This window comes from Mustelus asterias, unplaced genomic scaffold, assembly GCF_964213995.1.
Source record: "Mustelus asterias unplaced genomic scaffold, sMusAst1.hap1.1 HAP1_SCAFFOLD_2066, whole genome shotgun sequence".
Lineage (NCBI taxonomy): Eukaryota > Metazoa > Chordata > Chondrichthyes > Carcharhiniformes > Triakidae > Mustelus > Mustelus asterias.
Window position 1 is genome coordinate 22830 of NW_027592011.1, and position 12359 is coordinate 35188.

The 12359-nt window shown below is 42.6% G+C and overlaps 1 protein-coding gene across 1 annotated transcript; it reads right to left on the minus strand.

The window, feature by feature from the left end:
• Positions 1-1891: 1891 nt before the first annotated feature.
• On the minus strand, positions 1892-9434 carry LOC144489257 (SWI/SNF-related matrix-associated actin-dependent regulator of chromatin subfamily A member 5-like). Its single transcript, XM_078207125.1, has 7 exons — positions 9416-9434; positions 8133-8242; positions 6791-7017; positions 4938-5059; positions 4514-4666; positions 3420-3552; positions 1892-2327 (listed from the first exon to the last, which is right to left on the minus strand). Exons 2-7 carry the CDS (start codon positions 8165-8167, stop codon positions 2032-2034), a joined length of 966 nt encoding a protein of 321 aa, XP_078063251.1. The 5' UTR covers positions 8168-8242; positions 9416-9434; the 3' UTR covers positions 1892-2031.
• Between the last annotated feature and the right edge of the window lie 2925 nt (positions 9435-12359).

Sequence of the window (12359 nt, forward strand, 5' to 3'; positions counted from 1 at the left end):
TCCTCAGAGTCGGCCATGATCTCCCATTCGAAAGAAATAAAATTAATCATCAGTTTAAAAAAATAGTTAATCAGAGTTTGAGCAAAACGTTAGCGTTCGCTTTTTGTCAAGTTTTAAAGTTTATTTATTAGTATCATAAGTAGGCTCACATTAACACTGCAATGAAGTTACTGTGAAAATCCCCTAGTCACCACACTCCGGCGCCTGTTCGAGTACACCGAGGGAGAATTTAGCATGGCCAATGCACCTAACCAGCACATCTTTCAGACGGTGGGAGGAAACCGGAGCACCTGGAGGAAACTCACACAGACACAGGGAGACTCCGTACAGACAGTAATCCAAGCCGGGAATCGATTCTGGGTCCCTGGCGCTGTGAGGCCCGGGAAGAAGTCTCACAACACCAGGTTAAAGTCCAACAGGTTTATTTGTGAGGCAGGAGTGCTAACCACTGTGCCACCGTGTGGTGGCAGGTTATATTTTAGAACTGAATTTTCTGGGGCCACACACCTTGTGCCACTTTGGCAACTTTAAAATTCAACTCAAATGGCAACTGATTTCTTTAAGAGATGACACTATACTATCCAGTAAGAAGTCTCACAGCACCAGGTTAAAGTCCAACAGGTTTATTTGGAATCATGAGCTTTCGGAGCACTGCTCCTTCATCACCTGATTAACATGGCGTTGTGAGACTGCTTACCATACCCGCCCCAGTCCAACTCCGGCATCTCCACATCATGGCTATCATGCTCCTTAATCAGGTGACTTACCTGAGGAAGGAGCAGCGCTCCGAAAGCTCGTGATACCAAATAAACCTGTTGGACTTTAACCTGGTGTTGTGGGACTTCTCACTGAGATCAAAGCTTAGTGCAGTGGGTAAAATGGACTGACGTACGAGGAGAGATTGACTAGGTTAGGATTGTTTTCGCTGGAGGTCAGATGAATGAGGGGGGATCTCATAGAGACTTATAAAATTCTAACAGGGCTAGACAGGGTGGATGCAGGGAGGATGTTCCTGATGGTGGGAGTGTCCAGAACTCGGGGTCACAGTCTGAGGATTCGGGGTAGACCATTTAGGAGGAAATGAGGAGACATTTCTTCACCCGAAGAATAGCTGCCCTGTAAACCTCTATGACTCTAAGTAATTGTTCATATTCCACAGGCCTTCAGAAGTTGCAATAGCATCGTATTTAAAACCAAGGAGATTTCAAATAATGGTACTTTTAGTTTAGCTTTTAGATAGTGTAATTCCTTTTACATAGAAAACTAGTTCCAGTGATGCAATGTATATAAACACCAAAATTATTTGTTTAGCACCAAAGATATTGATGTGTGAAGCCTATGACAACCATTTCAGAATATACATTTGTACTTGGGTATTAGCTGCCAGCTAAACACTTTAGGGCGGCACGGTAGCACAGTGGTTAGCACTGCTGCTTCACAGCTCCAGGGACCTGGGTTCGATTCCCGGCTTGGGTCACTGTCTGTGTGGAGTTTGCACATTCTCCTCGTGTCTGCGTGGGTTTCCTCCGGGTGCTCCGGTTTCCTCTCACAGTCCAAAGATGTGCGGGTTAGGTTGATTGGCTGTGCTAAAATTGCCCCTTAGTGTCTTGAGATGCGTAGGTTAGAGGGATTAGCGGGTAAATATGTAGGGATATGGGGGTAGGGCCTGGGTGGGATTGTGGTCGGTGTAGACTCGATGGGCCGAATGGCCTCTTTCTACACTGTAGGGATTCTATGATTCTATTCTATGATTTACATTAGCATAGCAAGATTGATTCAATGGCCCTAACTTCACCAAGACAGATGAACTAATTTGAATTGTTTTGTTAAAACCCACAATAAAGGCTTTAAACAAAAACATTTTGCTGTAAACACAAACAATTCAAAAGCTGAAATTAAGGGTTTAATCCAATTGTTTAATCATCTCCTCTTGGCACAATGACAATGGTATGAAGTAAAAGAGACTGCACAAAACCATCACAGTACAATGCATTTAATGCAATTAGCTTTTGATACTCAGTTTGCAGAACTTTATGAGATGCAGATTAAGTGACACTTATTGTGCCGATGAAAATATTGCAGCAGCATTGTAAGAAGAGTATTGAACAGGTGAGTCACGAAGTTGCAGGATTGGAATAGCAGAGCAAGGGGCACTCCCGTTCCTGATGTTAGTTTTACCTTTCTTCCACCCCTCTCTAATATAGCATCAATATCTTCATCTGTAATGTCGCTCTCTTTAGAAGCAAATACGTGGGTAGCACCGTGACGAATCATCTGCAGCATTTCATCTTTCCCCAGCTTGTTGAGATTCTGATCGACTAACCTTCCTGAAAGAATTCAGTCTCGATGTTAAGAAATTGTAAAGAACAAAGAAAATTACAGCACAGGAACAGGCCCTTCGGCCCTCCAAGCCTGCACTGACCATGCTGCCCCGACTGAACTAAAACCCCCTACCCTTCCAGGGATCATATCCCTCTATTCCCATCCTATTCATGTATTTGTCTAGACGCCCCTTAACACTCACTACCATATCTGCTTCCACTACCTTCCCTGGCAGCGAGTTCCAGGCACCCACCACCCTCTGTGTAAAAAACTTGCCTCATACATCTCCTTTAAATCTTGCCCCCACACCTTAAACCTATGCCCCCCCAGTAATTGATTCTTCCACCCCGGGAAAAAGCTTCTGACTATCCCTTCTGTCCATGCCCCTCATAATCTTGTAGACTTCTATCAGGTCGCCCCTCAACCTCCGTCGTTCCAGTGAGAACAAACCAAGTTTCTCCAACCTCTCCTCATAGCTAATGCCCTCCATACCAGGCAACATCCTGGTATGGAGGGCATTAAACTTGTAGTAATGCAAGAGACGGGTTCACATGTTAATAAATAGACAAACAAGGGCTATAGTGGAAACTATTGAGCCCACTTTGTTGCACAGCGTACTTTAACTGGCTGTTCACACTCTGTGGAAGATTGCAGAGGGTTTTGTGTTCATTTTTGAGGACCATTTCACCAAAAAGCAGGAATACATATGCCAGATGGCACAGTTCCAGGTGGTAGGTCCTAATCTATTGTAATGATAATTCATTGGCGATTAGAGAAGTTAGCTGTGAAAATATTGAAGTTTAATTTTTAAATGTTCTGCGGTATTTGAAAAAGAACAGGTTAGTGAGGGAGTATCCAATGCATTCACAATCCCCAACACAAAGTTTTAACATCCGTGCCATAACTCAGTCGGAGAAAAGAATGCAAGATAAAATTCTGGAGTGAAGGCTGGGAATGATTGACACTTCTCATGGTATCCCAAAGTTTCAACGATGCCATTTAAAGTTAGTACCTCAAAGAAGCGAAATATACTGAGGACTCTGTGCTACCCTCCCCATGCAGTTCCCACCCAAAAAACAACCAACTTCAACACCCACCTTGCTGAATTACAATAGAGTCCAGTCTAAGTTTCATTTCAGCACGTTCCACTATCCTTTCCTCCACAGTGTTGTCAGTTATAAATCGGAATACTCTGACTACTTTTGTTTGACCAATTCTGTGGGCGCGATCCTAAAAAAGAACACAATTAAAGTTACATGGCAGATCCACACAATCAAGTAACAATTTCAATTAACATTCCTCTACATTCAGCTGTAAAAACAGCACATTCATATATTTTCCAGCAAACATTGTTTCTAAATTAAGAAATCCAAGAATTTCAAACAAAAACTCTCATTATCAAAACCTTAACATGGGGATAGGGAATAAATCGATTTCCGAGAAATCTCCAAGCTGATCATGAGCGAACAAAGATATGATGTCTGAATGGCTATCTCCTGCATGTGTTAACCCTCTCTAATTACTCAGTCAAAATCAACAGTTTTAATGTTCCCTAAAAAACCTAACACTTCCTCTCTTGTAATGGAGATTTTCTCTAACGGGCCTGTTGCCATGCTGTGAACCAGCTGAACAATTGGGTAGCCCTGCTCCCTTTTGCTGCTCACTATAAACTTTAATTCAAACTTCACAAATGAGTGAGATTTGAATTCATAAGCCCTTGGGGACACGAGGCAATCACGAAGCACTTATTAAAATCAGTGCATCAGTTGTTTGGTGTAAAACTGAATCGCGGAAGGCAGTTCCTTATAGTGACCTCAGCATTACTGAAACTTAAAATGGATTTCATTTCCAAACTCTCAATTGTTTTTTGGAAGTTAATTGGTGAGGAGAAACAAGATGCCCAGTCAGCTGAAATCATACCACACCAATTCTGAAAACAACCGCACGCTTCATTCAAATACAGAGAAGCAAACTGAAGACCTTTGCTGAAATATTTCCACCAGTTCAGTCGAGCGGAGTTTTAAAGAAACCATGGGAGCAACACACGGAAGATTTGAGGGGGTATCAGTGGCAGTAAAATACCAAATGTCGCTTGATCAGTGCACTTGGATGTTAAAACCAGCTACGATAGTTATATATTCAACTGTACGTGGCTTTCAGAACACAAATAACTAATCGCTCAGTAACTTACCATAGCCTGGAGGTCGACCTGAGGGTTCCAGTCTGAGTCGTATAGGATTACTACATCTGCCGTGGCTAGATTTATACCAAGACCCCCAGCGCATGTGCTTAACATGAAGATAAACTTTGAGCTCCCAGGACTATTGAAAGTAGAAATAGAATCCTGGAGGGATGAGAGAGAAAAGTTAAGCCAGAATTGAACAAACGATTCGGACCAATCTTTTTACTAATTGTTGGAAAGTTTCATTTTTAAAAATACAAATAGATGCTAGATTCAAATTGAATATTCATATTTCTTGTTTGAAAACCTTGAGTCAGTTTTGTAACCTTAAGTCTAGAATTCCTACTTAGATAATAGAGCCTCAGATCAATTTAAGAGGTGAGAACTTTCCTCAAACAAACTCAGTTTTGAAAGCACAGGGCAAGAAACATACTTGTCTCTCCTCATGCGGTGTCTGTCCATCCAGTCTACAATACTCGTAGTTTCTCCACATACAATAATCTTCCAAGATATCCAGCACCCTGGTCATTTGGCTGAAGATCAACACCCGAGAACCTGTGGAAAAGAAGATCATTCATCAGGGTAATCGGTTGATCGGTCGCCAAGAACACAGCGCAGATACACAAATGCTTCAAAAGCCTACATCTACTGATGTGGATAATGGAAACCAAATTTCAGTGGTAACACGCAGGATGTAGAGTAATCGAGTAAATTAGTTGTAGTACAGGAGGCATAAATGACCACACATAACCAACTCCAATTTTATAATTCATACAATGTGAACTGTCCATGTGACACAGCTGCCTTGATTGATGGGAATAATTTCAAAGGGTTCATATTCCCGGTGGAATCTAGACGGTGCTGCAGTTTGGGCAGCAAAAATTAAGCCCTAATCAAAAAATAGCTACAATCCCAAACCATGTAATTATTCCATTCACCTTCTCCCAACAAGTTAGCCCCCAATTTTCAGAATATTTGGCTCCTGTAACTATTCCCCCGGAAGGAGGATGGGGCCCATCAAGCATTGCAGAGGCCTGTGATCCAACTCCTCATGAAGAATATTTGGTGCTAAATCGGCCAGTTTTTGGGAGCCCCCCAGCCCCAGTGGATGGCGTGTGGCAGGCCAGAATGACTAAAACAGGATGCTATTTCAGATCAAGGCACACTATTGTTTTAAACAGTCACTAAAACTGGTGAAATAATAGCTTAATAGATGGAAGCAAAGTTTTGGAAATACTCAGCAGGTCAGGCAGCATCTGTGGAGAGGGGAGTTCTGAAGAGTCATAGTTGACCCTTCGCTGATGCTACCAGATTAGTTTTTCAGCAGTTTTTAATTCATTAAAACCGATGCTGATTTGTAACCCAAAACATCACAGCATGCAATCTGATGTACCTTGCTGCACAGGTCAAATGCTGCCACGGTGTCATCAGTGATCATTTTCAAATTCTTTTGCAGACATCGTCGTGGAAATCCTTGCATGCTTACGAAGGCTAAACATCACAAACCCCTTTCATTTACTAAAAATCCTGTTCTATTTTTGATCAGTCTGCAGCACAGGTACAGTACTGCTCCAGAGCATGACAAAGTCTGACATCGGACTCGGAAATGCACAATTAACCATAAGCGGTTGTTTACAGCCAATCTATATACCAGGATGTTTGATTTCCCACTCCACCGGATTTCCTTATATATGAATCGGACTACACAGTAGTTTTTGTTCAATTCCTCCTGGTCTCCAGAGTCTCAACTAATTTGGTCATGGATTCGAGTTCGAGTGACTGGCATGCTCTTTCAATTTCCAATCGAATCCGAATCCAATCCTACATCCTCCCAAAATAGGAACTTTAACATTAAGCTAATTCTTAATCCATTGAGACAATGTCATCTATTTCACAAACTATGAACTTTATTACTATATTTACTCTCTAATAACAGATTTGTTGAACATATTCTAAAAACCTAATTTGCATTGTGTTTTAGTTTGGTTATCTCCTCAAGGATATCTCAGTAAGCTTCTTTGCCTGTCCTACTATAACTAAAACCATTGCTGATTCCAGTGTTTATTGCATGTTAATTTATAACACATTTTGGAATACTTTCAATTAATTTCCCTTTACAGCCAGGCAATCGTTAATTTGGGCCTTATGCCTCATGTTGGCCACCCCCCACCCCGTCCGAGCTACTCAAGTATCCACGAAACGATCAAATCACTACATGTCTCCTTCCTATAGAAAGATTGAAAGACAGAAAGGGAAACAAAAGCCTTGACCAGGCCTGCGGCTGACCTTGCTCCTTCACTTTCGGCAGCAGTTTGTCCAGTACCACCATTTTGCCACTGTTAACTACCAGGTGAGTGTCAGTGGTGTAAGGTGGGCCAGGTTCAGCTCCGTCAAACAGATAGGGGTGGTTGCAGCACTTGCGCAGTTGCATCAGTCCATTCAATAGACGCATTTTGTCCATTTTCCCTGAGGAGTTCAGGATGTCAATATCCTTCATTAATATCCTGGTGTACCTGTCAGCAAGGCCAGAATTAAAACTCATCAGACCAACTTGGAGATAAATTCATTTTTTTAATGTCACTCAACAGAAAGCAATTACAACCTAAAATGAATGCTTTGTTCGATAGGTACCTAGGACAAAGTCTAGGATCCACATTCCAACCCCTCTCACCTACCAGGGAACAGGGTGCTCCATCTAAGCCTCACAGATATAGAAACCCATATCTTACAACTAATACACACTCAACATTCCATGTGGCCAGGGTTTGAAGGGGTGGGAATATTCCTTTTCATGTAATTTGGATGCGAGCAATACGAAGTACTCTGGTATGAAGAATTTGTGACGCAGAAATAGGCCATTTAGATCAACAATTTCAGATCAGTGTTCATGATAAGAGTCTCTTCACACCTTCGATTTCTTTTTCCATTCTATGTTTAACAAACTTCCCTAAAATGCATCAATGTCATGCCGCACCTTGTGGTAGTGAGTTCCACACTAACTACTGTGCCACTTTCTTTTTTGAATCTTCTCCTAAATTCCTGTTCGATTTATTAGTGACTGTTTTATATTTATGGCATCTATACTGGCATCATCGTGAGGCAATGACATTGTGTTACATAGGGTGCAGTCTCATTTTGAAGGGCTTTGCAGCGTTCTCCTTGACCAACTAGATAGACATCGTTAATAAGTTTCGAGGGGACACTAGTACCTGATCAGGTGGGTATCAATAATGGGCTGCATTGGGGTTTGAAAGAAGAAAGCCCAAAAGTGAGAGCAAAGTAGTTTTAAAGCACTGTAATAATCACACTTGAATGGCAATCGTCCAGTCTGAATTCAATGATGATCTTCTGTTTTGGGCAAAAATAATTGAAATGATTGAGGGAAGATAGAATTCCAAACACAAAAATCTTACAGATCAGACGGAAGCAAGATGGTCAATAGTAGGGAGTCAGCCTATTATTGGTGCATTGGGTAAAATCACACTCGCTTACACTGGTGAATCTATTCCCTTAGTTCTACAAATGCTTTAATTGTTGATTGAAGTGCAGCACAATTTCAATGAGTTGTTGCAAGATTATGCCAGACTTCACAATGCAACACATTAAGATTCACAAGTTGTGTACTCACCATTCCCGTTGCATTTTGCTCAGGCCGACATACATTTTGACTTCCTTTTTTGGCGGCAGGCTCTTTTCTACCTCAGCTTTAATACGTCGGAGGAGGAAGGGTCTCAATACCTAATTCAGGTGAGAATACATGCTTTTCACACACTGATGATGCCCAAGAAGGTCAAGCAAAATAATGCAATGTTACAAAAGCTGTACTGAACAGTTCTGTGGACTGAAGCACAGGTTAAACAAAAACAGCTGAACAAGCCATGGGTTGAAGCACATCTACAGGTGTGGGCTGAATGTTGACTTGATGAAAACACCTACAACTTCAGATTAGATTGTCAACAGCTTTATTCTGCAACAGAACAGATCAGACCTTGGAATCCAACCCTTTATGAGAAAGAAATACAGTAACCTTAAATTCATTTTCCTCATTCCTCAACAATGTACATTTCTGCAACACTTTTAACACAGGTGGCATGGTGGCACAGTGGTTGGCACTCCTGTCTCACAGCGCCAGGGACCCAGGTTCAATTCTGGCCTTGGGTCACTCTCTGTGTGGAGTTTGTGCATTCTCCCCGTGTCTGCTCCGGTTTCCTCCCACATTCCAAAGATGTGCGGGTTCGGTTGATTGGCTGTGCTAAATAAACCTTTGGTGTCAGTGGGATTGGCGGGGTAGATATGTGGGGTTGGTGCAGACTTGATGGGCCAAATGGCCTCCTTCTGCACTGTAGGGATAAACATAGCTTTTGTAAACAAAAAAAAATACTAAAATACTTATGATAGCTAATTTGTGGATTGAGATAGATATGGATAAAGGAAGCTCTCACCCCAGCATGCTTTTAATGTAGGTTTAGAATTGTGACACAAGGTGGCAGTGTTGCTCAAGGAAACATCAAGCATGTTAAATATGCTTCGCAGTGTAAGGCAGATGTGACACGGAGCATCAGAAATGGTCAATAGCAGTTTGAAGGGTTAGAGGAGCAGACATCACCAATTGGACTCTGCATCGGCACACATATGGTGAATATAGAGCTCAGAAATGTGGGCAGGTGAACAAATTAATACACAGACTGCGGCCATTTAGCGACCTGGCTGCTCCCAATGCAAGGAACAATGGTGTCACACAACACCCTCCAGCAAGTTGGACAGCTTCCCCTGACACTAGCTTCAAAAATGAAAAAGACACAACTTTGCAGCATTCTCTCATGCCTTCCAAAAAGAAATAGGTTTAAACACTGTAATTGAACCTTCGACAAACGGTACAGTCACCGTCGAGCTGCTTTTCTCATTACTTACTGCAGACGAGTTGAAGACATCCGGGAGGAGGAAGCTGAGCAGAGCCCAGAGTTCGTGCAGGTTGTTCTGAAGTGGTGTACCCGTGAGCAATCATCGATTTGTTGTTTTGAATTCTCTCACTATTTCAGAGAGCTGTAAATTTAGCAGATTTAAAAACATTACTGTACAAACTGGGTACAAGTTGGAATCATACTACTGGCACAACTGTAGATTCAGACTGCATTTAAAAGTTCGCTGATTTTTCAGGTGTTTATTCGTGTCTGTCATTTCTCCAATGAATTCATATATAGTTCCGGCAAATGCTTTGCGTTAGGAAGCAAAAAGCAAGTGTAGTAATAGCTCATCAAGATTACAAACGGTTATCTATAACTTGCAAGACGGGAATATGGAAACTTCCAGAGCCGTCCGCAATTGAATGGCATTTCTTTCAAATCGAAGCAATGGTTGTGGAAGGAGCAGCTGGTTAAAAAGCTTTTAAAACAAGAGCACACTACAGTCTGAATAAGCAGATCTGATCTTTGATTTTCAATTCAAACATTTCCACTCCACTCTTCCACTAGTTTTAAAACCCAGAGATTAACTATCGAGCCTCAATAATTGAGTTTCTGAACCCCTGGAGTCATTTGGTTGAATATGGCACAGCGGTTCGCACTGCTGCCTCACAGCAACAGGGACCAGTGTTTGATTTCCGGCTTGGGTAACTGTGTGGAGTCCGCATGTTCTCCCCATGTCTGTGTGGGTTTCCTCCGGGTGCTCCGGATTCTTCCCACAGTCTGAAAGACATGCTGGTTAGGTGCATTGGCTGTGCTAAATTCTCCCTCAGTGGACCCGAACAGGCGCCGGAGTGTACCAGGGGATTTTCACAGTAGCTTCATTACAGTGTTAATGTAAGCCTACTTGTGACACTAATAAACTTTAACTTAAAAAATTATTTGTCTGCATTGGATTGCGAGATTAAAGCGCTCTTTTCCTCAAGATTCGCATTCCATCTGTGACAATAAATGGCCCTTTTAATTTAGCTATTAAAGCTTTGATGGAAGTGCAAAGGAACAGTGAAAGCAGCAATTAACAATTACATTAACCATTAGTACTCAAAATGTATCATTTTCCTTCATTTCAAAATCTCTATTCCTGGATTTCCCTCCAACCTTTTGTTCCAATCTTCCTGTCCTTCGTTATCTCATTCACCATAGAACAGTCACTTCCATCCACACTGAATTCTTTTTTACTGTTCTTTGCCACTCCGTCTTACCCTGTCTTTGCATTCCCCTCTCCTGGGAAACAGTGTGCAGCAAACTTCTGTGCCTCATTTTCTGTCCGGTCCCACACATAACTGCACCTTGCTCAAAAATAACCTCACTCCATGATATATAATCGAGAATGTGACACGTGGTTTACAAAGTTTTAAAGTTTATTTATTAGTGGCACAAGTAGGCTTACATTAACACTGCACAGTGAAAAGTATTGTTTCTTGCGGGTTATACAAACGAAGCATACCGTTCATAGAGAAGGAAAGGAAAGGAGAGGGTGCAGAATGTAGTGTTGCAGTCATAGCTGGGGTGTAGAGAAAAATCAACTTAATGTAAGGTCGGTCCATTCATGGCAGCAGGGAAGAAGCTGTTCTTGAGACGGTTGGTGCATCATTTCAGACTTCTATATCTTTCCCCCAATGGAAGAAGTTGGCAGGAGTGAAACCATGATCAGACAGGGGATGTGGCTGCCCATTGCACTTGGGGTGTGCTGATGCCTGCGATAATGATTTGCCTATGCTAGGGTAGAGCAAGCGATCAGGGTAGCCAATGAGATTAATCCGAGGCCTTACCTGATGCAATTTTTCAATGCCATTTTGGCCTTCTGGCCAGGATGAAGCCCAGATCAAGCCCGAGAGGTGTTGTAATGCCTCATCCTGTCAGCCTCGATCTTGTTTGATCAAGCCAAGATGGGCTGTAGATTCTTGTCTTGCCAGCTTGAATCTGGTTTGTCCCTTATGTGGGGACTCTGATTGGACTTAATACTTTTTTTTGATTCGGAATAAAGAATCAAAAGGTACAAAAAAATGTGGAAGAGAGAATGTCCGGTGTGTGTGGGGTCCTTGATGATGCTGGCTGCTTTTCCGAGGCAGCAGGAAGTGTGGACAGAGTCAGTGGATGGGAGGCTGGTTTGCATGATGGACTGAGCTTTGTTCACGACCCTTTGTAGTTTCTTGCAGTCTTGGACAGAGCAGGAGACAGACCAAGCTGTGATACAACCAGAAAGAATGCTTTCTTGGTGCATCTGTGAAAATTGTGAGAGTCGTAGCAAACAGCACTATTCAGCGGGCAGCGTTGTAGCGGGCAGCGGAGTGAGCAGGGAGCAGAGTGAGAGCTGAAGGGCTTTGGCTCAACGGGCTTCGGCGAGAACAGGCAAAATCGAGAGTAGGTTTTTTTCCCCAGAAAGTTTCTTGTTTTTCCCCAGAGTAAAAAAAAAATGCCAGGCAAGATGTTGGAATGCTCCTCTTGCAGGATGTGGGAGATCAGGGAGACCTCCGGTATCCCTGACGACAACACCTGCAAAAGATGCAACCAGCTGCAGCTGCTAGCAAAGCGTGTTAGGGAACTGGAGCAGGAGCTTGATGACCTCCATTTAATTCGGGAGAATGAGGAGTTTATAGACAGTAGCTTTAGGGAGGTAGTTACACCTAAGCGGCAGAGCACAGGAAATTGGGTTACTGCAAAGAGAGGAAATGGAAATGTGAAAGGACAGACAGAGCAGGGTTCCCCTGTGGCCATACCCCTCCACAACAGGTATACTAAATTGGATACTGTTGTGGGAGATGCTTTACCTGGGACAAGCTGCGACAGCCGGAACTCTGATACTGAGTCTGGTTCTACAGCGCAAAAGGGTGGGAGGAAGAAGAGGAGAGCAGTAGAGATAGGGGACACAATGATCAGAGGTACGGACAGGA